At 39.8% G+C, this 23,268-nt stretch overlaps 1 protein-coding gene across 5 annotated transcripts in view; it reads right to left on the minus strand.

Annotated features, from left to right (window-relative positions):
• ADGRB3 (adhesion G protein-coupled receptor B3) overlaps positions 1–23,268 on the minus strand; it is a 1,500,610-nt gene that overhangs the window by 782,318 nt on the left and 695,024 nt on the right. For all 5 annotated transcript variants that reach the window (XM_033937354.1, XM_033937350.1, XM_033937352.1 and 2 more), the window contains 2 exons: positions 7,161–7,355; positions 5,650–5,718 (listed from right to left, as the gene is read on the minus strand). In XM_033937354.1, coding sequence (XP_033793245.1) covers positions 5,650–5,718; positions 7,161–7,355 — 264 coding nt within the window. The remainder of the gene's footprint in view (positions 1–5,649; positions 5,719–7,160; positions 7,356–23,268) is intronic.

The raw sequence follows: 23,268 nt of genomic DNA on the forward strand, positions 1-23,268 counted from the left end.
AGGGAATAATATATGTTTTTGGTCAAATTGCACTTATTAAATGGCAAAAACTTATGTCATTTGCCCTCCTTGCACAATAGTTTGCCTCAACATAAGCAATGTGATAATGAGATGCAAAGCATGCAGATTAATGCAAAGAGTCTCATTATTATGCCTATTGGGTAATACAGTTTGTGCTTAACTTCAGAAGCTATGCTATACATTAAAAGAAAGTGTTAGCTGTGAGCTTGTATTCTTTACACTCCAGATTATTTGGGTAGCTGAAGCTTAATCTGATGACCTTAGAATTCTCATAATGGGATCATGAGAAAAAAAATCTACAATTCCACCCCATCATACTATCTGTACATCTCCTCCCATCTCTGTTCTCCTTCAGACACCACATATATGTATGTCCCTCCAGCCCTGTTTCCCCCTGGATATCCCATTGGTACATAAACTCCATCTCACCATGCAACCTAGGCCCTCTGATCTCCCTTTTTCAATAGTCACTCAAGGCAAATTATATTTATGTTTATTCAACTCAGAACTTTTATAGTGATTTTATTATTTTAATTTCTTAAGCTTCATCTCTTTCCATTATACAGAAGGAAAAGTATATAAATTAGGACAACTAGTGTAATATATTCAACATATCAAAACTGCTAACATATAATAATCGGTTTAATGTAATTCTACTGGAAATGCCCAGATATCATCTTTATTGTAATCCGCCTAGAACCGCAAGGCACAGGCGGAATAGAAATCCCTAATGTAATGTAATGTAATGTGCTTTGCCTGCAGATTTTCATTTAAGAGACATGGAAAAATCTGCTGAAAGCTTACAAAATACAAGACACCTTTAAAATGGTATAAAGATACTGCATGTGGATACCTGCTTTGGAAAATGTTCTTTCTTCTAACAGTGCCCTTGTCAAACACATGCCTTACAACAGTGGCACTTGAGATTCAGCAGAAAATTGCTAGTTAACAATCAAGAAAATATTGTCACATGTCCATGTGGTTCAGCAATGCTGTAGTAACTGATTAGTCAGACTGAATTAACTGTTTTCTTTCTAAAGCATTGTTGCTACTGCTACACACTATTTATATACAGGATGGAAATTGCACTCTATGTCCCAAAATTCTCTCTCTCGTATGTCAAATGTACATTCATTACTTTTCATTAGTGATCAGGGAAAGCAGTCCACTTAGCCTTGGTTTCAAATGAACTTCTGCTTAATCTATACCAGGGGTGTCCAAACTTTTGGCTTCCCTGGGCCACATTGGCCGAAAAAAATTTTCTGGGGCTGCGCAAATGCTGCAGCAAGACAGAGGAGGGAGCCGGCAAGACAGTAAACACCCGGGGGCAGCAGAGGAAAACACTGCATCGCCCTCGACCGGGGCCACACAAAATACTTCATGGGGCGGCATGTGGCCCTTGGGCCGCAGGTTGGACATCCCTGATCTATACCCTACACATTCCTCCCATAAAACAACAATAACAAAACAACCCAGGAAGTCTTTATTTTTCAACGTTCTGAGGCCATCACTGACCATGTACTAAATGACAAAACTACAGCTGAACTGAAAAACTGTGTTGTCACACAGTCTCTGTTTTAACCTGCCTCTCTTGGTATGTAGTTTTACCCAGTCAAGTTGAATCCCGGCATGCATTAAATTGGATGCTGCCATATATTTGGTCTATATATAAACCATAATTATTGATTTTTAACACAGATAATTAATGCAGTAATAGGGTATATATTAAGCCTCTGCAGCTGCATTCTAATGCAAATGCAACCATTCCTGATTTAAAAAAAAAATAATGAAAATTCCAGCAAACGGTTTTATAGATTTAAATAATGCACAGTAAAAATAGCCTTAAGACATCGGTCGACTAATACAGTGTTTTTCATCCTTCTTCTGGAGGCAAACCTAGCCAGACTGTGAGTAAATGACGGAGAAATAATAGACCCCAATGGTTCTCCATGGAGTTCTCGGAACTAGTTAAGCAGAAGAAAAGAGCATTTGTATCTTATAAACAACGACCGGAAGCTAAAGAAGCTAAAAAAGCCTATCTGGAGAAATCTAGAATTGTTAAAACAGCAGTCAGGAATGCCAAACTCTGGATGGAAGAGAATATAGCTAGTCATGTAAACAAAGGGGTTAAATCCTTTTTCAGGTATGTGAGTAACAGGAAAAGGAATACAGACGGGATTGTGCGCCTAAGGAAACCTGACGGTAACTATGTAGACTCGGACTCAGACAAAGCCAAACTACTCAATGGATACTTCTGCTCGGTCTTTACCTGTGAGGCGCTAGGATCCAGACCGCAGCCGCAAACAAGGGAGTGCTCGGAAGACCCATTCCGGGATTTTGAATTTACCGCGAGCAATGTATACCATCAGCTATCGAGGCTAAAAGTAAACAAAGCAATGGGGATGGATAATCCGCACCCCAGAGTACTTTGGTAACTGAAAGGTGTCCTGGCAGAGCCGTTATCTGCACTTTTCAATCTTTTCCTAAACAAGGGACTGGACTGGAAAACTGCTAACGTCATTCCGCTCCACAAAAAGGGATGCAGGTCAGAGGCTGAAAATTACAGACCAGTGAGTCTCACATCAATAGTATGTAAACTTATGGAAACGTTTATTAAAAACAGATTGGATATGATTCTGGATGACGAGAAGCTGAGGGACCCTCAGCAGCATGGGTTCATGAAGGGAAGGTCTTGTCAGTCCAATCTGATAAGCTTCTTTGACTGGGTAACAAAACAACTGGACAGGGGGGAATCCCTGGATATCGTGTATTTAGACTTCAATAAGGATTTTGATAGTGTCCCACACCGTAGGTTATTAAACAAGATGAAAGCTATGGGATTAGGAGAAACTTTGACTGCATGGGTTAAAGACTGGCTCAGTGGTAGACTTCAGAGGGTGGTGGTAAATGGTACCCCCTCAGAAACATCGGCTGTGACCAGTGGAGTGCCGCAGGGCTCGGTCTTGGGTCTGATACTGTTTAATATCTTTGTATGGGACCTGCCTCAAGGACTTTGAGGTAAAATTACACTATTCACTGATGACGCTAAGCTATGCAACGTGATTGACAGACAGCACAACCATGCCCGACACTATGAGGCAGGACCTACTTTTACTGGAACAATGGTCTAAAACTTGGCAACTGAGCTTTAATGCCAAAAAGTGTAAGGTTATGCACCTTGGTAGCGGTAACCCCAGCAAAACATACACCCTGAACGGAGAAACCTTAACAAAAACTGTCGAAGAACGGGACCTGGGTGTAATCATTAGCGAAGATATGAAGATGGCCACTCAGGTGGAGAAAGCTTCTGCCAAGGCTAGACAAATGCTGGGTTGCATCCGAAGAAGTTTTGTCAGCCGAAAGCCTGAAGTCATAATGCCGTTGTACAGGTCCTTGGTGAGACCTCATCTGGAGTACTGTGTTCAGTTTGGAGGCCACATTATCAAAAAGACGTAAAGAGAATGGAATCGGTCCAGTGAATGGCCACCAAGATGGTCTCAAGACTCAAGGATCTCCCATATGAAGAGCGTCTAAGCAGGCTGCAGCTATATTCTCTCGAAGAACACAGAGAGAGGGGAGACATGATAGAGACGTTCAAATATCTTACAGGCCGTATTGAGGTGGAGGAAGATATCTTTTTTTCTTACGGGTCCCACGACAACAAGAGGGCATCCACTCAAACTCAAGGGTAGGAGATTTCATGGTGACATCAGGAAGTACTTCTTCACCGAAAGGGTGGTTGATCATTGGAATGGCCTTCCACGTCAGGTAGTTGAGGCCAGCAATGTGCTCGACTTCAAGAAACGATGGGATAAACATGTGGGTACACTTCGGGGAATTGCTTAGGGGAGTGCTTTTTTAAGGGGAGGGTTCTTTTGAGTGGGAAGACGTGTTGGGCCGATGGCCCTTTTCTGCCGTCATACTCTATATTTCTATGTTTCTATTCAGGATAATCACAATAAGCGAAATCTGCAATCAGTGCATATACAAGTACTTCGATGCAGCATCATTTGAAAGTACTTTGATGCAGAATCATTCCGCTTACTGGTGCAATCGTCCATCTTAAGCCTGCTCGACTATTGTAACATCATTTATCTGGGATCTTTCAAAAAAAACCATTCAAAGACTCCGAATCATACAAAATTTGGCAGTGCAACTGATTTTCGGTATAAAAAATGGGATATCATCAAAAACTTCATTGGCTGCCCCTAGAAGCAAGAGTGTTGTTCAAATTTGTTGGCCCCCCCTATACCTGGTCTCCCATTTTAAACTGGATTGTTCCACTAGGCCTACACGCAAAATACATATGTTTAGCCACCCTATAATAAAAACCTGCCGGTACAAAAGATTCCTTGACAGAACTCTTGCTTTCCAAGCAAATCAACAGAACGGTTGGCTAGGTAACATCATTAAGCACTCCTCATCCTATCTTAACTTGAGAAAACTAGTTAAAAACAACTAGTTTAACTGATTTGTAACCAAGAACTCTTAAAGCCTTATTCCTATATTCTACTTACATGTACTCGATGTCCCTACATTGTGACTTTTACTCTGTCTCTCTCCCTCTCTACAAATACTCATATATTCAAAGACTTTATTGTAATTTTCGCTGACTGTCCAGTTCTTCTTATTGTAAACCGCCTCAAACTACTATGGCTTTGGCGGTATATAAAAATAAAATTATTATTATTATTATATCGTAGTCATATTCTTAGCTGTAATCCTGAAAACCTGACAGGCTAGGTAGGCCTCCAGGAGAGGGTTGAAAGCCACTAACTTATACCGTAATATGGAAGAGAAGCAAATGGCATTGTCAGATTCTAATTTCCCCGACCGCACAGAGGAAGTTAAACCAGACTGTATAACTGCAAAAAGAACAACATTTTCACCATTCCCTTTTATGTTTCGGTCATACATATAGACTGTGGCATGAGCAGAAGAAGTTAATAAAAGGTCTCAGTGCCAAAGGGACTCCCCATAGTATTTCAGTCCATTTCGACTCCATGAAATATAACCTGGGTTACACTGATAACACTTCTCTAATGTGTAGCAGAGTCTCAGTGTGCGCTTTTTTTTATAGTGCTTTATCATTCTGGTGACATTACTGAAGAAATACAGTCTATACCATCGTGAATCCTTCAATGGAATACAAAGAAGCACCTTAGCTTGTGCAAAATTTTACAAGGTACTAAATCAGTTGTCATAGCAAAGGAAGACTATACAGACAAGAAACAGCTCCTTTGCTAACAGGCTAAGAAGGCTATGAGAGAATAGTCTGCCCCCGTGTTTTGTTGTTTTTTTTAAATGTATTTGAGTCCATGTCCCAAGGAGAGACCTTACACCACTATTATTCTAATACTGTAGAATAGTTATCTTGTAAAGCAGATGTTTACCAAAACCTTGGGGTCCTTATACAAAGGTGCGCTAAGCGTTTTAGCGCGTGTTTAGCGTGTGCTAAAACAATGTGCGTGCTAAATGCTAACGCGTCCATAGGATAACATGCATTTAGTGTATGGTTAGCGTGTGCTAATGTTTAGCGCGCTCTAAAAACCATAGCGCACCTTTGTAAAAGGGCCCCCTTGTCTCTCTAACAAATTGCTCTTCTATGTAATTGTAGAGAGAATTTACCTGTTGGGCATCTTCCCATTTTTCCTTGTTGTCTTCATCTAGGAGGTTGCTAATGATTTGAAAGAAGTTCTGCAAATTAAATAAATAAGAAAGATGCAGACGCTATTACAAGAGCATCCAATCTGACCTTCATCTTGCAATTACACAGATATTTGCAACCCCAGGCTTTATTTCCTCCCACTGTTATAATTAGCAAGGAGACTTGAAATTCCTGCTAGGCGGACAAGTAGCCAACTATAATATACAGGAGCTTCCTGGAGGTCTATGGTATAAAGAGGAATACATCTTACACAACAAAGACAGCAGAGGTCACATCATCAGTATATAGAAAGCAGCAGGAAAGACTCTCATTTTCCAGTGAGTACTAATAAAAACAGGGATGACAGCAGGGAACGTAGAATGGAAGAACTCATTATGCGCTGGCTTTAATCTTTGCTCTGATCTAGATTTTATTTTTTGATCATTTTATACATTTGGAGAGAGATTTTAGAAAAGATTGTACACATTGAAATTGAAGCATCCAGGTTTTGAGTATCGCTAGTATTTTAGAACGAGATCTGCCAATGTAGAGCCTGTTCTATGATGTATAGAGAAATGGATGCAGCAAAAACATCCATTGTAGAATTACAAATGTCTAAAATACAGTGTTATAAGATGATTTGTGTGTGTTTAAAGGGAGCAAGCCTTGAAACAGCCTTCCGGCGAAACATGATGTCATGTGGGGAGTTCCCTTTTGAAGCAGCTATTTAAGATGAGTTATCCATAAAAATATATATATGTATATATATATATGATATTTAAAAGTAGTACCTATGAAAATATCTTAAAATAATTATTTGAAAGAACTGACAAAGATGTTTGAAACATAGAAACATGATGGCAGATAAAAACCAAATGGCCCATCTAGCCTGCCCATCTGCAATAACCATTATCTCTTTCTCTCTCCGAAAGATCCCACATGCCTATCCCAGGCCCTTTTGAATTCAGACACATTCTCTGTCTCCACCACCTCTTCTGGGAGACGGTTCTATGCATCTACTACCCTTTCTGTAAAAAAGTATTTCCTTAGATTACGCCTGAGCCTATTACCTCTTAACTTCATCCTATGCCCTCTCATTGCAGTTTCTTTTCAAATGAAAGAGACTCGACTCATGCACATTTACATTACCTAGGTATTTAAACAGATTTCAGTACTGCTTGCTGCGATCTGAATCTAGCCACCGAAGTCCTTCAAGTTAAAATTTAAAGTTATTTGAATACTGTGAGTAATAAGTTATCTCTAGAAAATACAGGTCATCTGGGCACAAAAATGTTTGTGTTGGCCGAAACATGTACATGTCGAGTTATTGAGTTATTGGATGAATAAAGTCATTTGAACCATTGGATGAGTAAAAGGACATTTTTTAATAATTTGTGATCCTCAATCTGATTAGGACAATTCCACTCCTTACTTTATGTATTTGAGTTTGTGGATTTGTTTCCCCTGTTTTACATTTTATATCATCACTTACCTGAACACCATCAGAAGCAGGACTATAACTTGCTCTCTTAAATGTGTCCGTAACATTTCTGAGAATTTCCACAGAGATGAGAAGATCTCCTGCATAAAAATGCTTCCTCTGAGTTAAATCCAACAGTGTTTTGGTCACTTGGGCCATCCCTTCACCTGCTAGTGTCCTTTGTCCCTTGGCAAGGTGTTCTTTAATCTGTGCCAAACAAAACAGAGGGATATATATCAGAACCTACAATAACTTACTGAGATATATAATTAATTTGCTTTGAATTTAGGAAACTTAATCTTCTTTTGCATAACACAGAATTTGAATGTCAAACAATAGAAGACATTGTCTGTCTGAAAAGTAAGTTTGAGACATCTTTAAATTATATAGTCGCTTTTTGAACAGGCTGCAGTTGTATCCTACCTTCTTTTTTTTGTTCTTGGATTTGGGGGGAGGGGGAGGGAGGGGTTGGGGGGTAAGGGGGGAAGTCTGCTTGGGGGGAGGGGGGTTTGGGGATAGGGGTGCCTTATAACCTAGGAGGACATCAGAGTCTAATCCTCTTGGGGGGGAGGGGCTTGTCTTATTTACTTCAATTCTTGTCTGCCATTTTGGGTTGTTCTTAAAAAAAAAACAGATTTAAACATAAACATAATTTTCAAGGATTTCTATGCTCGGGGGTCAAAGGTTTTTCCATATGTTTAGCCTGTTTCACATAAAGAAAATAGTTTTTATCAGATTGCATGTCCACATACATTTGTATAAGTATGCACATTTAAAAGAACTGGTATAGTTTTATACACTCTTAGTAAGCGTCCCTAGGGGCATAGTTTGGATGGAATGGAGGTGGAGTTACAATGTATCCATGTATTTTATAAAATACACAGGAACACGGACTTACATTTACATTGGTATGGTCACTATTTGGTGGTGTGTACAATACTGCATGCTGTGTTAATTTTGAGTGCTATACTGATAAATACCAAGCTGAATACACTAATGGTCTGCCACAGATTATATCCACCTCTCTAGTGATCAGCTATGAGCAAAGTGAACTATGCAAGTTCTTCAACTTGCATACAAAGAAGGTAATGGTCATACCGACAATGTATATGCTTTAAGGTCAGGATTCTGTAAATGGCACCTAAATCGGATGGTGCTTACAAAAAACGACACCCGCCATGTGTCACCGTTAACAGAATCACAGCTACAGGCATCTAAGAAAAAACAACAACATTGGTGCCGGTAACGTAGGCCAGGGTTTTAAAGGCCTACATTTCTGGTGTCTAAGGTCATCTCTACCTCTAACCATGCCTACTTTGAACTTCCGACGCCTACTCTTTTTTAATTGCATTTTTAATCAGTTTTAAAAGCCTATTAATGCAATTAAGTTAGGCACCGGTAGGATGCTACCAGCACCTAACTTTCAGCACAATTTACAGAATTCAGGCCTAATGCAGTAGAGCTGCCAGAACTTCCCTAAGTTCCTTTAGTACCCTCAGATGTACACTGTCTATCCCCTTCGATTTGTCCATCTTTAGTTTAGCAGGCTTTTCATAAACACAATCCTCTACTACATCTCCAGCCCTATTTAAATGTTACTTTGGCAACTTTAAATATTCTGTATGAGCTGTCATTTCAATATTAATTCAATATTAAAAAATTAGGCACGATCAGTGTTAAAAATAAATAAATAAATAAAAAGACAATATAGATTCTTAATAGAGAATGACACGGGGAAGAAAATTGTTCCAGTCACCGCCCCGTCCCCGCGACCACTGTTCCTATCACTGCCCCATCCCCGCGACCACTATCCCCACCCCATCCCTGCAACCACTGTCCCCCACCCCGTCCCTGCGACACTGTCCCCGCCCCGTCCCTGCAACTAGTATCCCCACAGCATCCATACAAGCCTCAGTACAGCAATATTTAGCTTATTCCTTCCTTATAAATCAAAGTTCTGGCTGCTAAACTAGAGAAAGAGATGTTCAGTTGGCAGGGCTTTGTTTATAAATTTTTATCAACACAACTAATATACTACTTTATCCTAAAGCAAAAAATAAGAAATATTTTTTTTTCTATCTTTGTTGTCTGGTTTCTGCTTTCCTCATCTTCTCGTTCAATTCCTTCCATCCACTGTCTGTCTTCTGTCTGCATCTTCAATTTGCTTGGTTACTGTGCCCCTCTCTCCCCCTCCCCCCAATTTGTCTGGCACCCATCTTCTTCCCTCCGCTCCTCCCATAGTCTGGCATCTCTGTCTTCTTTCCTTCCAGCGTCTTCTCCCCACTCTCTGTTCCCCATTTCCTTCCAGCGTCTTCTCCCCATTCTCTCTTCCCCATTTCCTTTCAGCGTCTTCTTCATCGGTGACCGGCGGTGGATGGCCTTGTCCCCGTACCCACAGTGAACACTTCCCCCCTCACCGTTTTGTTGGGTTACCTGTGCGGATAACAGCCACCGTGTCATTCTCTAATTCTTAAGCTTGTTGGAAATACTAAACAGTTTTTGAAATAACTGTTCCATAGAGCATCAATAGTATGGCTTCAGCCCAGTTAATTCTGAATTTAACAAGCCATTTTTTAGTATTTATAGCAAACAATGGAAGTAGAGTGGAAATCAAATTAGGCACACCAGAGGGACAAAGTTCAATCAATCCATACTGCTCTTTATTGTGGAAATACATGCCCCATGGACTTAACACAAGCTGTATTTCAGCTAAAAGCCATCATTGGGAGTCCACACAATATCAGAATGTCCACTGAACTGTATGTGAGAGCAACAAAACTTTATCTGAGTTATACACCTGTATACCTGTATGCTTTTCTGTCTTCTTCTAAACAACTCCCTGTAATCAGGCGAAGCAGAAAGCAACACACAGAAGGTATATTTAGAAGCCAATTCAGAGAAAAAAACAAAACAATTTTGCTTGTAGCATTTTCCAAACTCTGCTAGGAGTGTACCTACTGAGTAATATCTTGTTTCTGCTCTGTTAAACTTTGCTTCATAGCTGAATATCATCACAAAGTTGTGCAATATATTTTAAGGAGGGCAAAATATATTTTTAACCATTTGAAATATCTACATTATTAAAATACCTGATCTAGAGAACATTGTATTTTTCTCAGCTCAATATCAGTTGAATTTAAAGCATGTCAGTTATGATGTGAATCAATGAAAAGGTACTCTACAGAGCCAGTGGGAAGGGACAGTCTTAATCACATCCTGTCTGCCTTATTCAGGGTAGGGCTGATTGACTAAAACCTTTTTTCTGCATTCCTTCTCCATGAAGAAATACCTTAATAAATCAGATCCCTCCAGGGATTCAAGAAAGGGTTAGATAAGTTCCTGCTGAACCAGAACGTACACTGGTAAAGCTAGACTCAAATAGGGCACTGGTCTTTGACCTAAGGGCCGCCGCGTGAGCGGACTGCTGGGCATGATGGACCACTGGTCTGACCCAACAGCGGCAATTCTTATGTTCTTATGATTTTACTAAATGAATGAGAGACTACTTTTTTTTTCAGATATCACCACGCCATAACTTATTATAATAATAATAATAATAATTTTATTTTATATACTGCCATACCCAAAAAGTTCTAGGCGGTTTACAAAAATTAATTGAAATACAAACAATGCAAATCATTGAAATCAACAAGTTATATGCATATAATATAAGAAAAATACATACATGCATATAAAGAGGGTACAACAATCTTAAAAGAATAAATGATAATAATAATAAAATATATTAAGAACTCAGCCTGTTAAATAATTGAGTTTTTATCTGCTTTCTAAAATCAAGATAAGAAGAGGCATCAAGCACAATTTTGGCAAGCCATAAATTTAGTTTGGCCGCCTGGAAAGAAAAGGTTCTTTCAAAGAACCTTTTATAATGACATAATTTTAATGAGGGAAAAGCAAACAAATGTATTCTTTGAGAGCTCTTATTGTTATAACTCAAAGTGAAATAATAATAACAGTTTATATACCGCAATACCGTTAAGTTCTATGCGGTTTACAATAGATTAAGTGAGGTACAAATTGATTGAATTTAAGAGGGGGGAAGAGGAGAGTTAATAGGACCGGAAATGCGTTGTTGAGGAGAAAGAGATTAATAGGACAGAGGAATCACTATGGAGGAGAAAGAAGATGAGTGGATCAGTTGTCTAGATACTTTAGGAACAGTTGAGTTTTTAGACGTTTTCTGAATTCCTCATAAGTAGTGGACGAAAGCAGTTGATCTAGGTCTTTACCCCACAATGCTGGTTGATGTGAAAGAAGGTGTTCATGGTGTTTTTTTCAGTTTACAACCTCTAACTGGGGGGGGGGGGGGGAAACGAAGTAGGAATGAGAGCTTCTCTTGTGTCTGTTGGCAGAGAAGGAGAAAAGGTCAATTATGTATTTAGGGGCAAGTCCATTTAGCGCTTTAAAGCAGAAGCAGGCAAATTTAAACTTTATGCGTGCTTCCATCGGTAGCCAATGTAACTGCCGGTAGTTAGTTAGTCCGAAGATTAATCTGACCGCTGCATTTTGCATTAGTTGTACACGTCGCATATTTTTTGGGGGAAATGGCTAAGTAGGCGATGTTACAGTAGTCAAGTTGACTTAGTACGAGGGATTAGACCAGGGTTCTGAATTCCGACATATCGAAATAAGCTTTAATGGATTTCAGTTTCCAGAGAGTGAAGAAACCCTTTCTGATTAAGGAGTCCACTGGTCTTTCATGGTTAGGCATTGATCTAGAGTTACACTTAGTATCTTTATGGTGGGCTGGATGGGGTGATTAAGTTCATTGATACATAGAGGTGTTTTGGTGTCAAATGGATATGGTGAAGCAATGAAGAATTTTGTTTTTTCTGAATTAAGTTTGAGCTTGAAGTTTGTCATCCATTGCTCCATCATGTTTATGGCTTCTGAAGCCTTGGGAATAGTTTCCGAGATAGAGTCAGCAAATGGGATTATAATCGTGAAGTCATCTGCATAACTGAATAGTTTTATCCCCATCTGAGTTAATTGCAAGCTCAGTGAGGACATGTAGACGTTAAATAGCAATGGAGACAATGGTGACCCTTGTGGCACACCGGATGGATTGCTCCAGGTATCAGAAAGCTCATAATTGAAGCGTACCTGATAGCACCTCATCTTTGATACCAATGGCATCTAGGCATTGTAGCATTTTCCTGTGGTCTACCAGGTCAAAGGCTCATATCGAATTGCATAACCAATGCATTGAAGCCCCTGCTAAACAGTAGGCGCAGGTTGTCTAAAATAGCTGCAATTACTGTCTCCGTACTGAATAAAGGTCTGAAACCGGATTGAGTTTCGTGTAGAAGAAAAAACTGATTAAGATAGTCCATCATTTGGGTATGTACTAGTCCCTCCATGATTTTTACAATAAACGGAATGGATGCTACCGGTCTGTAGTTGGTTATTAGGGCTGAGGGTTCTTTGCGATTTTTTAGAATTGGGGTTATTATTATGTGACCGTTATTAGAGAGGAACTTCCCATTTTTTAAAGTTGTGGGCCAGGTATTGTAGCAGCGATAGTTTGGTGCCGCTTTCATAATTTCTAGGGGGCATGAGTCCAGAACGCAATAAGTTTTAGAGTATTTGTTGTATAGTTTGGTGTAATCACTCCATTTTAGGTCTTGAAAGGTGCTCCAGATCATGTCTGCTGGTATGTCATTTCCTTGGGTGTTAACTATTTGATGATCATTAGGGTCGTTTGTTGAGCAGTGGTTTCTAAGGTTTTTAATTTTTGAATTGAAGTGCAGCGCTGTTATTCGCAGAGGGTAACTTAGTGTTGTGTGTAGGTATGGTGTATCGAGTAGTGTCGAATAAATTCGTGACCAGGTTGAATAGCTCTTTTATATTGATTCCTTGCGAATCATTGCAAGATGAGTTAATTTTAGTGGAGTAGAATGCTTTACATAGATAAAAAATTTGAGCTTTAAACTCTGCAAGAGATTTCCTAAGGAAACAAGATAGATGTTAAATAGGGTGGGGGACAAAGGGGAGCTCTGTGGAACCCCACAAGAGTTGTCCCAACCATAGGATAAATTATCATCCTTAAACATCTTATAGGATCTATTTCCCAGAAACCCACGTTACCAATTGAGGACATAACTCGAGATTCCAATGGATGCCAAACAGTCCAGAATGGTATGATCAATCAAATCGAATGCACTACTCAGGTCAAGTTGCAAGATCATAGCACTTGAACTTTGGCTGAAAATTAAGTGCAGGTAATCAAACAATGAAGCTATGATTGTTTTGGTACTGTAACCTGACCGAAAGCCAGATTGGTTGTCATGTAAAATGTTATATTTCTCCAAATATGTAGTAAGTTCAGCATTTACCACTCCTTCTGCAATTTTAGTAACAAGAGGAATACTGGCAATAGGTCTAAAATTAGATGCAATATTAGATGGTTCTCATACAGTGAGTTAATGCATATCATCTTATTTAATTTTTTTATAGCAGACCTAAACAATTATCCCTAACTGTAGAACACTAAATTTCAGGAACAATAAAAAGAATGACAAACTACATTGAGATATGGTTATGATCCCTCCTTTGAACTCAGTCACAGTTTACTCTCCACCACCTCTCTCGGGAGCGCATTCCAAGCATCCACTACCCTCTCCGTAAAGTAGAATTTCCTAACATTGCCCCTGAATCTACCACTCCTCAACCTCAAATTATGTCCTCTGGTTTTACCATTTTCCTTTCTCTGGAAAAGATTTTGTTCTACGTTAATATACCTACCAACCAATTACCATCTCATATCAGATCATTGAAAGGACTACTGAACCTCATGAAGACAGTAAGGGGGCAATTCTGTATAGGACACCAGTCTCTGCAGCCAAATAAGAAGCGGCTGAGAATTGCACATGGTGTCCTATATAGAATAGCATCTGCCCTATGGGATAAACGCCCAACCTGCCAAACCGGCACCCATGTCACAGATTAGAGAATCATGCTTGATCCCTTTCCATCAGCTGATTGTGGCAAGGGAATCCCCCTGCCATTATCAGCTGAGTGGTCATGGCAGGGAACCTGCCCCCACCCTTTGCAAAGTCAGCCAACAGGAAAGATGCCCACTTCCTCCTGCTGCCACCCCCAAACCCCCGACACTGTGTGTGTCAGGAGGGATGCCCATTCCCTCCTGTCGCCAAAACTGTCAATCCCCCAAACCCAACACTCCCACCACCCCGCCATATCCAATTGGCAGGAAGGATGCACACTCCCTCGTGCCGCTGGCCCTATCGATCCCCCAACAGCCACCCAACATTCTCAGACATTCTACAACTCCCACCCAACACTCCACAACACCCACCCAACATTCCTTGACACTTACCCAACATTCCTCAATACCCCCTGACACTCCTTCACCCCAACATCCCCCCTGACACCTCCCAAACCTCCTCCTTTAGGAAATGGTTGGAATGATTCTTATTACCTGCCGGCAGGCATGCCTCTTCCAAAATGGCAGGCCAACTGGAGTCTTAGGCATCCTTCCAATAATGCACTGGGAGTGTCCCAAGACTCCAATTGGCCAGATACCAAAGGCCACTCCCATGTTTTGGGGAATATCGGGTGAGTGTTGAGGAGTGTTGGGTGGGTGTTGCGGAATGTTGGAGAATGTTGGATGGCCACTCAGATGGCTGCAGCAGGGTGATTTCCTTGTGGCAATCAGCTCTGCGGCCACATCTATTTGAAATGTAGACCAGCTTTTTGTTGACGTACTTTTCAGGTGTCTATTGTGGCCCTAGGGAGATGCTCACCCAAGGCCGCTTCTGGGTGAAACAATGCCCATGCCCAGCCTTGGGTGAGCTTAAGCATCTCTAGGTGCCTCCCTACACCAACGACAGCCTGCCTCAAGGTGTTTTTGTTTTTTGTTGTTTTTTTTTTTAGAAAACTTACATTCTGATTGGCTGGTTAGATAGCGATAGGATGCCTACCGCTGCCTACAGTTGGGTCACCGTTTATAGATTTTGCCCCTAAAATTTTACCTCTTCCTCTAACCTTCTATGAAATAACTTCAGTCTAAATATCACTGTTTAAACAACAAGATTAACCATTACTGATACTACCATGCCCTGCCATACATTCCATACCATACTTAGCACATATTACCATGCATTGTTATGTATTTTCTTGCCATGGTGTGAGGGCAGTTTCTCCTGTTTATCTTGCCATGCCACATACTATCATTCACTGTCATTGCTGGCACTTCCACACTTTGCCAGACTTTCCATGCTATATACCATATTTATAATAACAAATCAAAATTGCCAGTCCACCATCTCAAAAAAACTGAATTATGGCTATACATATCAAGTTGCTCTCTCTTTATATACTCATAAATGTTTCTGCATAAATCATTTGAACTCAGAAGAGCCTCACAAGCAGCTTATTTCATGGAAATTTACTTGATACATTTTTCAAAAGCCACATGCTTCCTCACCGGCTCATCAATAGCATGATTTTCCAATGAATACATATTTAAAGTGTTGGAAGCAATGCAGAACATTCAGCGAGCTGGCCTGCGCTTAAAACTGCTTTTGCGGTTTGGTAAAAGGGGGGCAGGGAGTAAATAAATTAAAAAAATGAATTCTTTAAAACTTAAAATATTGGATCTACTGCAATGACATAACCTTGTCAGTCACACCCTGAGAAATTTAAAAAAAAAAAAAAAAATTCTGCTTTGCTACCACAGACAAGCAGAGTTCAAAGATATCTATTGAATATTTCAGCTCAACCTGACCACCATAGTTTCAAGAAAATACCAGGTAAATTTTTATACAAAGTTCTATCAGGATCTCTGGACGGAGAACTCCTAGCACACGACCCATAACATTAATTTAGTTTAGTTTTAAAGGAAAACTAACATAGATGAAATGTAACATTTCTCATAACTGACAAGAGTCTGCAATCTATAATTATACCAATATCAGAAAAATATAAAGAATCATTAAAATATAAACTCAACTGTACAGGTAAAGTACAGAGTCAAAGTTTCGCAAACAAAACAATCTACTAAATATCTCATAATCTCGCACATAAAACCTCTCCTTTACAAAGCCGTGCTAGCATTTTTAGCGCCAGCCTCAACTGTAAAAACTCCGATGCTCATAGAATTCCTATGAGCGTCAGAGTTCTTACCGCCGCGGCCAGCGCTAAAAACACTAGCACGGCTTTGTAAAGGAGAGGAATACTTAAGGCCAATGTATACCGCTGACTCAAAGGGCTCCTTTCACTAAGGTGCGCTAGCGGTTTTAGCGCACTTAGCGTGAGCTACAATGCCACGCGCGCTAAACACTAATGCCTCCATAGAGCTTGCGTTAGTATTTTTCATTTAGCGTGTGGTTAGCGCACGCTAAAAACACTAGCGCACCTTAGTAAAAGGATCTCAAAGTATTTAAGTAAACAAGTACTCTTTACATACTTTTACCAATGAAATAGCTCTGAGACAGACAGCCACCAACACACGGCTGCCTAGACCAAGCATTCCCTCCCAACTGCTGCATTATATCCAAAGCAGTTGCTCTAACTGAATTTCTTTTTAAACAGCAGTTTCTGATTACCTCAGAGCTGTGTTACCCAAGATTCTGAAGATGAAACGTGCAACCCAGAATTTCAAAAGCTGCAAAGTTACGTAAACAGCTTTTGCACATCAAAATATTATCTCTTCCTCAAAGACATTATTTTCCAGAAATTAGTAAAATGTACTTCTTTCATTTAGGATTTTTTTTTTCTAGTAACCACTGGTTACATTACTATGCTTCCTATTGTCAGGCACTATAATGTACTGTCAAGCTCTATTCGTTACCACAATGTCATACCAAACTCATAACATGACCACCCCATGCTCTGTAAGGTCTTCTCCTGTCATATCCTATTAAGTATCGCCATGCTGTTTGACTATTATCATGTTTCCCTATGTATTGTTCTATTATGTCATGATCCAAAATGTACTGTCATGCGCTACATTACTTTTAAGAATTCAACTGCTCCATCTGGAGTTTTCTTAAAACACCCAAGGGTGAATGTGATGGATTAATTCCTACTTTCTTTCTTGTCTAGACACAGTTAACATCCAGATGTACAGCTACAAATATTTCTAGCTCAAGACACAAAGGAGTCTACATATCTTATTGAACTTATTCAGTTTAACCATCATCCATTTATTTATTATAATGACTTTGCCAAGGGGGCAAGTGAAGTTGAGATATGTAGATGGGAACAGGCTAGGACAATCTTCACTTGCCCCTTGGCAATCTTTGAATGTAATCCACCTTGAACTAGACGGTGAAGCAAGATATAAATACTGATATTAAATTTAATTTAATTTTACAGTGTTGTTAAATGTGTATATTTCTGACACTGTTTCATGTTAGTTATGTTACTACATTACTATCCCTGTTATATTTTATTTTGTATGGAAACGTATAACCCATTCTGAGCTCTTCTGGGAGGATGGTATATAAATCCAAATAAATATTGATGTTATGAAACCTTTCCTATGGTCCAACTCTGCAGGTAACTGGACAGTCTTCTATTAGGAGCCTGTGTTACCTAAAAAGCTTGGGACAAAATGGGGTAAGACCCTACCTGACTAAGCAGGTGCAGAATAGGTGCTATGGGCCGGATTCTGTAGAAGGTGCCTAAATCAGTGGTGTCTACAAAAAGTACACTGACCATGTGAATCACTCTTAAGCGCCATTAACAGAATCACTAAAGGCATATAAGTTTTTTAATGAATTGAGCCTAACGGTGCTTAAGTCCGACTCTGCCTCTATTCATGCCCACTTAGGCATAAAACGCCATTAGGTATCCTGATGGAGATGCATTACACTACAGATGCCTACACTACAGATGTCTCCCAGTGCTTACTTTTTTTTTTTTTTTTAATTGGGTTTAAACAATACCACACCGATTAAAGGCAATTAAAACAATTAAGTTAGGCAGCGGTAAGATGCCTACTGCTGCCTAACTTATGGCACAGTTTATAGGATATAGCCCGATAAGTTTGATGGGTTCAGGGGCTTATTTCAGTCCACAGGTAGTTTGGAATTAGCAGGACCGTCTCCTCTGTTCTCTATCATGTTACCCTTCTCAAGACCATTTTGGCCTCTATGCTTTGTTTTTATATTAGGTTGTAATCTTGGTGGCAGAATATAACTCAGAAAAGACTAAGGGCCTGTTTTACAAAGCCGCGCGGCAACAGCCCTGAAGCCCTTTAAATCTCTATGGGCTTCGGGGCCATTACCATGCAGCAACCACTAGCACAGCTTTGTAAAACAGGCCCTAAGTGGTCTACTGTGAGCACTTCTATAAGTTATCAACCCAGGCAGAGCTTGGTAAAGTTTGATGGCAAGATGGTGGAAACAGCGTATCCAAGCTGATCATCTGCTTTGGAATTAAACCCGATCTCAGGCTGCAAAGTAGGAGGAGGGAGATCCCCCGACTTCAGCTCTTGAAGACGCATTGACTGTGAAACATAGAACTATGTTGGGCTGAATTGGTTGATTTGCTTTTGAAGAGAAGATAATAAAATGATGAGATTTTTGAGAACATATTCATGAAACAGGAGTGAGACCGGAGAACTGTGGTTGAACAAAAAGGCAAACATTTGTAAAAAATTTGCAAAAGGACTTGACCAGTGAAAGAGTGAACTTTGGGATGATTGAATGGGATGGAAAGAATGAAAGAGTGGGATGATGGGATGGGAGGGTTTCATTTATATGAGTGGGGTGAATGGTTATTATATTAAACGTGAATGTAATGATGTAGTAATTTATTATAAATATATTAAACATTCAAAATTGAAATTGAAATATTTACTGTTTGTGTAATAGCATGCCACCTCTATTATATCTAAATATATCTAAATATGCCACTCAAGGCAACAAAACACCAACAGCTTCCCAACTAGCAGACCATTTCAAACACAAAATCATCAAAATCAGAACTACCTTCAACAACTGAACTACCACACACGATGAGATAATAACAACCCCCACAACGGAAGAAGCCATAACTGCAGACAGAACATGGTCCACCTTCCCAACTCTACAATGGCCTGATTTGAACCGACTATACAAAAAATACAGCCACACCTCATGCGACTTGAACTACTGCCCATCGTATCTACTTACAAATGCCTCACCTAAATTCAAAACCAGCCTCACGCAATGGATACAAAGCACTCTCATAGAAGGCCAATTCCCGCAAGATCTTGGAGAGATTATAATCACACCTCTACTGAAAGACCAAAAAGGCCCTATAGACACACCTACCAACTATAGACCTATCGCTTTGATCCCATTATACGTCAAGCTGATTGATGGACTGGTGGCTCAATATCTCACCAACTACCTAGCTGACTACAATATACTTCACTCATCTCAATCAGGATTTAGATCTTACCACAGCACGGAAACACTACTAGCAACACTACTGGACATAGCCCGACAATACCTCAGTAAAGGACACAGGATCCTAATCATCCAACTAGATCTTTCCGCCGCCTTCGATCTAGTTGATCATACCATACTACTCCAGATACTGGATGCAATAGGGATCTCAGGGGTGGTTTATAACTGGTTCCAATGATTCCTTAAAACAAGAACGTACAGAGTTAAGATAAATGATACGAAATCTAACCCATGGTCAAACCCATGCGGAGTCCCGCAGGGATCCCCACTATCACCCATTCTATTCAATCTCTACATCTCTTCCCTCGGTACCATCCTAGACAACCTAAATGTAACATCATTCAGCTACGCAGACGACATAACTATTCTCCTCCCCTTCGAATCCCAAGACCACACCACAACAGGACACCTGGAAACAATACTGGATGAAGTAGAAAAATGGATGACAAACCACAAATTAAAACTAAACTTGGACAAAACCAAATTCTTAATGCTTGAAACGGACAAAAACCCATCCATAACAGACCTGGAAATTAAAGCAATCAAATTCCCAATCCAAACCTCCCTCAAAATCCTGGGAGTGCTGATAGACAGATGCTGCACTATGCAGACTCAAATCAATAAAACTACCCAAAAAGCATTCTTCACAATGCGCAACTTAAGAAAAATAAGGAAATACTTTGACAAAGAACACTACAGAATCATTGTACAATCCCTGGTACTAGGTCTTGTGGACTACTGCAATATCCTATATCTACCATGCCCTACAAACATGATCAAAAAACTACAGACCGTTCAGAACACAGCCCTCAGACTAATCTACTCCCTCGGAAAATTTGATCACATCACCAATGCCTACCTAGACTCACATTGGCTACCAATTCGAGCCAGAATTCAATTCAAACTATACTGTCTAATCTTCAAAGTAATCAACGGTACTGCACCTGCCTATCTAATCGATCGCCTAAATTATAACCTTCCACCCAGAAGAAGAAGAACACTGGCACCATTCTCATACCCACCACTCAATGGCACTCATCGTAAAAAGCTTTACGATAACCTCATAGCAACGCATGCAGCAAAACTCGAACCCTACATTACCAGGCTATTAACCTCAACATCCGACTTCAAAGCATACCGTAAAGAAATCAAAACGCTGCTATTCAAAAAGTATATACAAACTACCTAACCTCCCTCTCCTCTCCCCTAGAAATCAAAACACTACTGTTTAATACCATTACAATCTTCCTAATCTCCCTCTCCTCCTCCACTTACACCGACAAGGTACTACGCACTCCCTGACACCATACCCTCAATCGACCAATAAAAAAAAAAAAAATGGAACCTAAATCATCTTCCGAAACCGATTACCTACCAACATATGGAAACAGACAATCTGCTATGTAATGTAATGTAACCAGATTTACCTTCCAATGTTATTATGTCTATACACTCATTCTGTTATTAAGTCTATACCCTCAACCTGTATTCTCCAATGTCATGTACCCTCCTGGAAATGTCCAGTTCTCTTCCTGTGTAATCCGCTTTGAACCGCAAGGTACAAGCGGAATAGAAATCAGTAATGTAATGTAATGTAATGTAATATTCATTAGTGATATCTTGAAAACAAGACAGGTTTAAGAACCACTGGATTAGAGCATGCTATACACACTCTGCCCAGACTCCACCCACATGAATGCCCACTTGCAAATTAAGTGCCATCAGATTTAGGCAACCATTGCAAGAATAGCATTTAGGCAGAATACTGGCATTGACATAAATATGCTAACAGTCTAGTTATTTACATGCTTTCCTGGAACTTAAATCTCAGCATCCTCTTTATAGCATTAGTCCATCTGTGCCTAAAAATGGAAGTCTTTTGGAAGTCTAATACTGTTAGCATTGTAACCACTGTAGATTTATATTCATTATCCCAATGTTATAGCATGTTCAAGTTGAAGATATGAGGTATCCTATGGAGCACTGTCTTGTAATGCATAGGCCCAATCATTATCAAACCTTACAGTAATTATTTAGGGCTCATTTTACTAAGGTGTGCTAGCGTTTTTAGCGCACAAAGAGAATTCCCACGCGCTACACCGTGCGCTACGCTTCTAGAACTGCGCGCGTTAAAGCCCTAGCGCACCTTCGTAAAAGGAGCCCTTAATTTTCACCTGAAAAGATGAGTAGTTTATTAAATGAAAAGTTCAGTTCTAGAAGATCTAAGAGCAGTTCAAAAAGCTCGGAGAATGCTCTTATGTGAACATCTCTCTATATTTAGATGTCTCAGTCATCATTCCTGTATACGGTGAATCATTCTGTATATACTGTTAAGTACTGATACTATAAAACCCACTTCATTCATATACTGAATTATTGGGACTGAGTTCAAGAGACTGTTATGTGAAAATAAAGCAGAAGTTATTGGACTCATTAATCAGGGTGAAGTGCTGCTTTCTTTGAAGAAATACTGCCACACTGAGTTGTGTGTCCCAAGGTTAAAAAAAAAAAAAAAAATAAAAACTGTAATTTGTATGCCTGAAAATAAATCTTGCTTTGCCATCTGCATATTGTATTTATTCCGGTAGTTACCTGAGTATTTAGGATCCAACACTGGTTATCTCCAATGTATTTTATCCAGCATTTCAATTCTGTGCCTATCTACAAAATTCTATATTTGTCCAAATCTCGCCACCTCTCAGATTAATAATTGTAACCACTTATTTAAGCTACCACAGTATTTTTGGACATTTAATTCAGGCTGTACCATGCAGTTTGTACCAGTCATTTTGGAAACCTGATGCAGACATATTACATTTTTTTTTTCTTTTGGACTTGTTAAAGTTTCATAAAGCTGATTATTTAAACCCTATCCATTTATCTATTTTTTTTAAATTATCTTCTACTTGCTCTTATCAATTTGTTTTGTGGTTGTCCCAAGCATACTTAAATTCTGTCATGGTTACAACTGTCATTACCATATAGACTCAAATATAAACCTATCTGAATGTGAACCTATATAAATCGAGGTAATATTTTCTCCACAAAAAAGGGTGGGGGGGAGAAGTTTGACTCAAATATAAACCAAACTGATGGCAGTCTCACAAGGTTACTGTGCGAACTTGCATTAGTGTAGTGTGTCTGTCAAGGGGGACTTTGTTTGGTCAAAAGGAAGGAGAATGGTGATGTTGTCTGTATAGCTATAGGAGGTTAAGCCTAATTTGTCCAGGCAAGTGCCAAGAGATACTATGTAGGGGCTGAAGAGAGTTGGGGATAGTGGAGATCCTTGGGGTACGCCACAGGGTTTGGACCATGGTTATGATTTTTGTTTGTTCAACTTGACTTTGTAAGTTCTGGATTGTAGGAAACCTTGAAACCATGTGTGTGCCTTGTCTGTGATTCCTATTTTTTCCAGTATTTGTAGTAGGATGTTGTAGTCCACCAGGTCAAATGCTGCGGTGAGATCCAGCTATATAATCAGCATTTTTCTACCTATGCTGAGGTGTTGTTGGGCTGTGTCCAGGAGGGAACCTAGTAGTGTCTTTGTGCTGTAGTTGGTTCTGAAACCAGATTGTGTAGGGTGGAGTATGTTGTGGTCTTCTAGGTAGTTGGTGAGGAGTTTGGCTACCAGGCCTTCCATTAATTTGACATAAAGTGGTATTGAGGCTATGAGTCTGTAG

Source organism: Geotrypetes seraphini, chromosome 3 (genome assembly GCF_902459505.1).
Source record: "Geotrypetes seraphini chromosome 3, aGeoSer1.1, whole genome shotgun sequence".
Classification (NCBI taxonomy): Eukaryota; Metazoa; Chordata; class Amphibia; order Gymnophiona; family Dermophiidae; genus Geotrypetes; species Geotrypetes seraphini.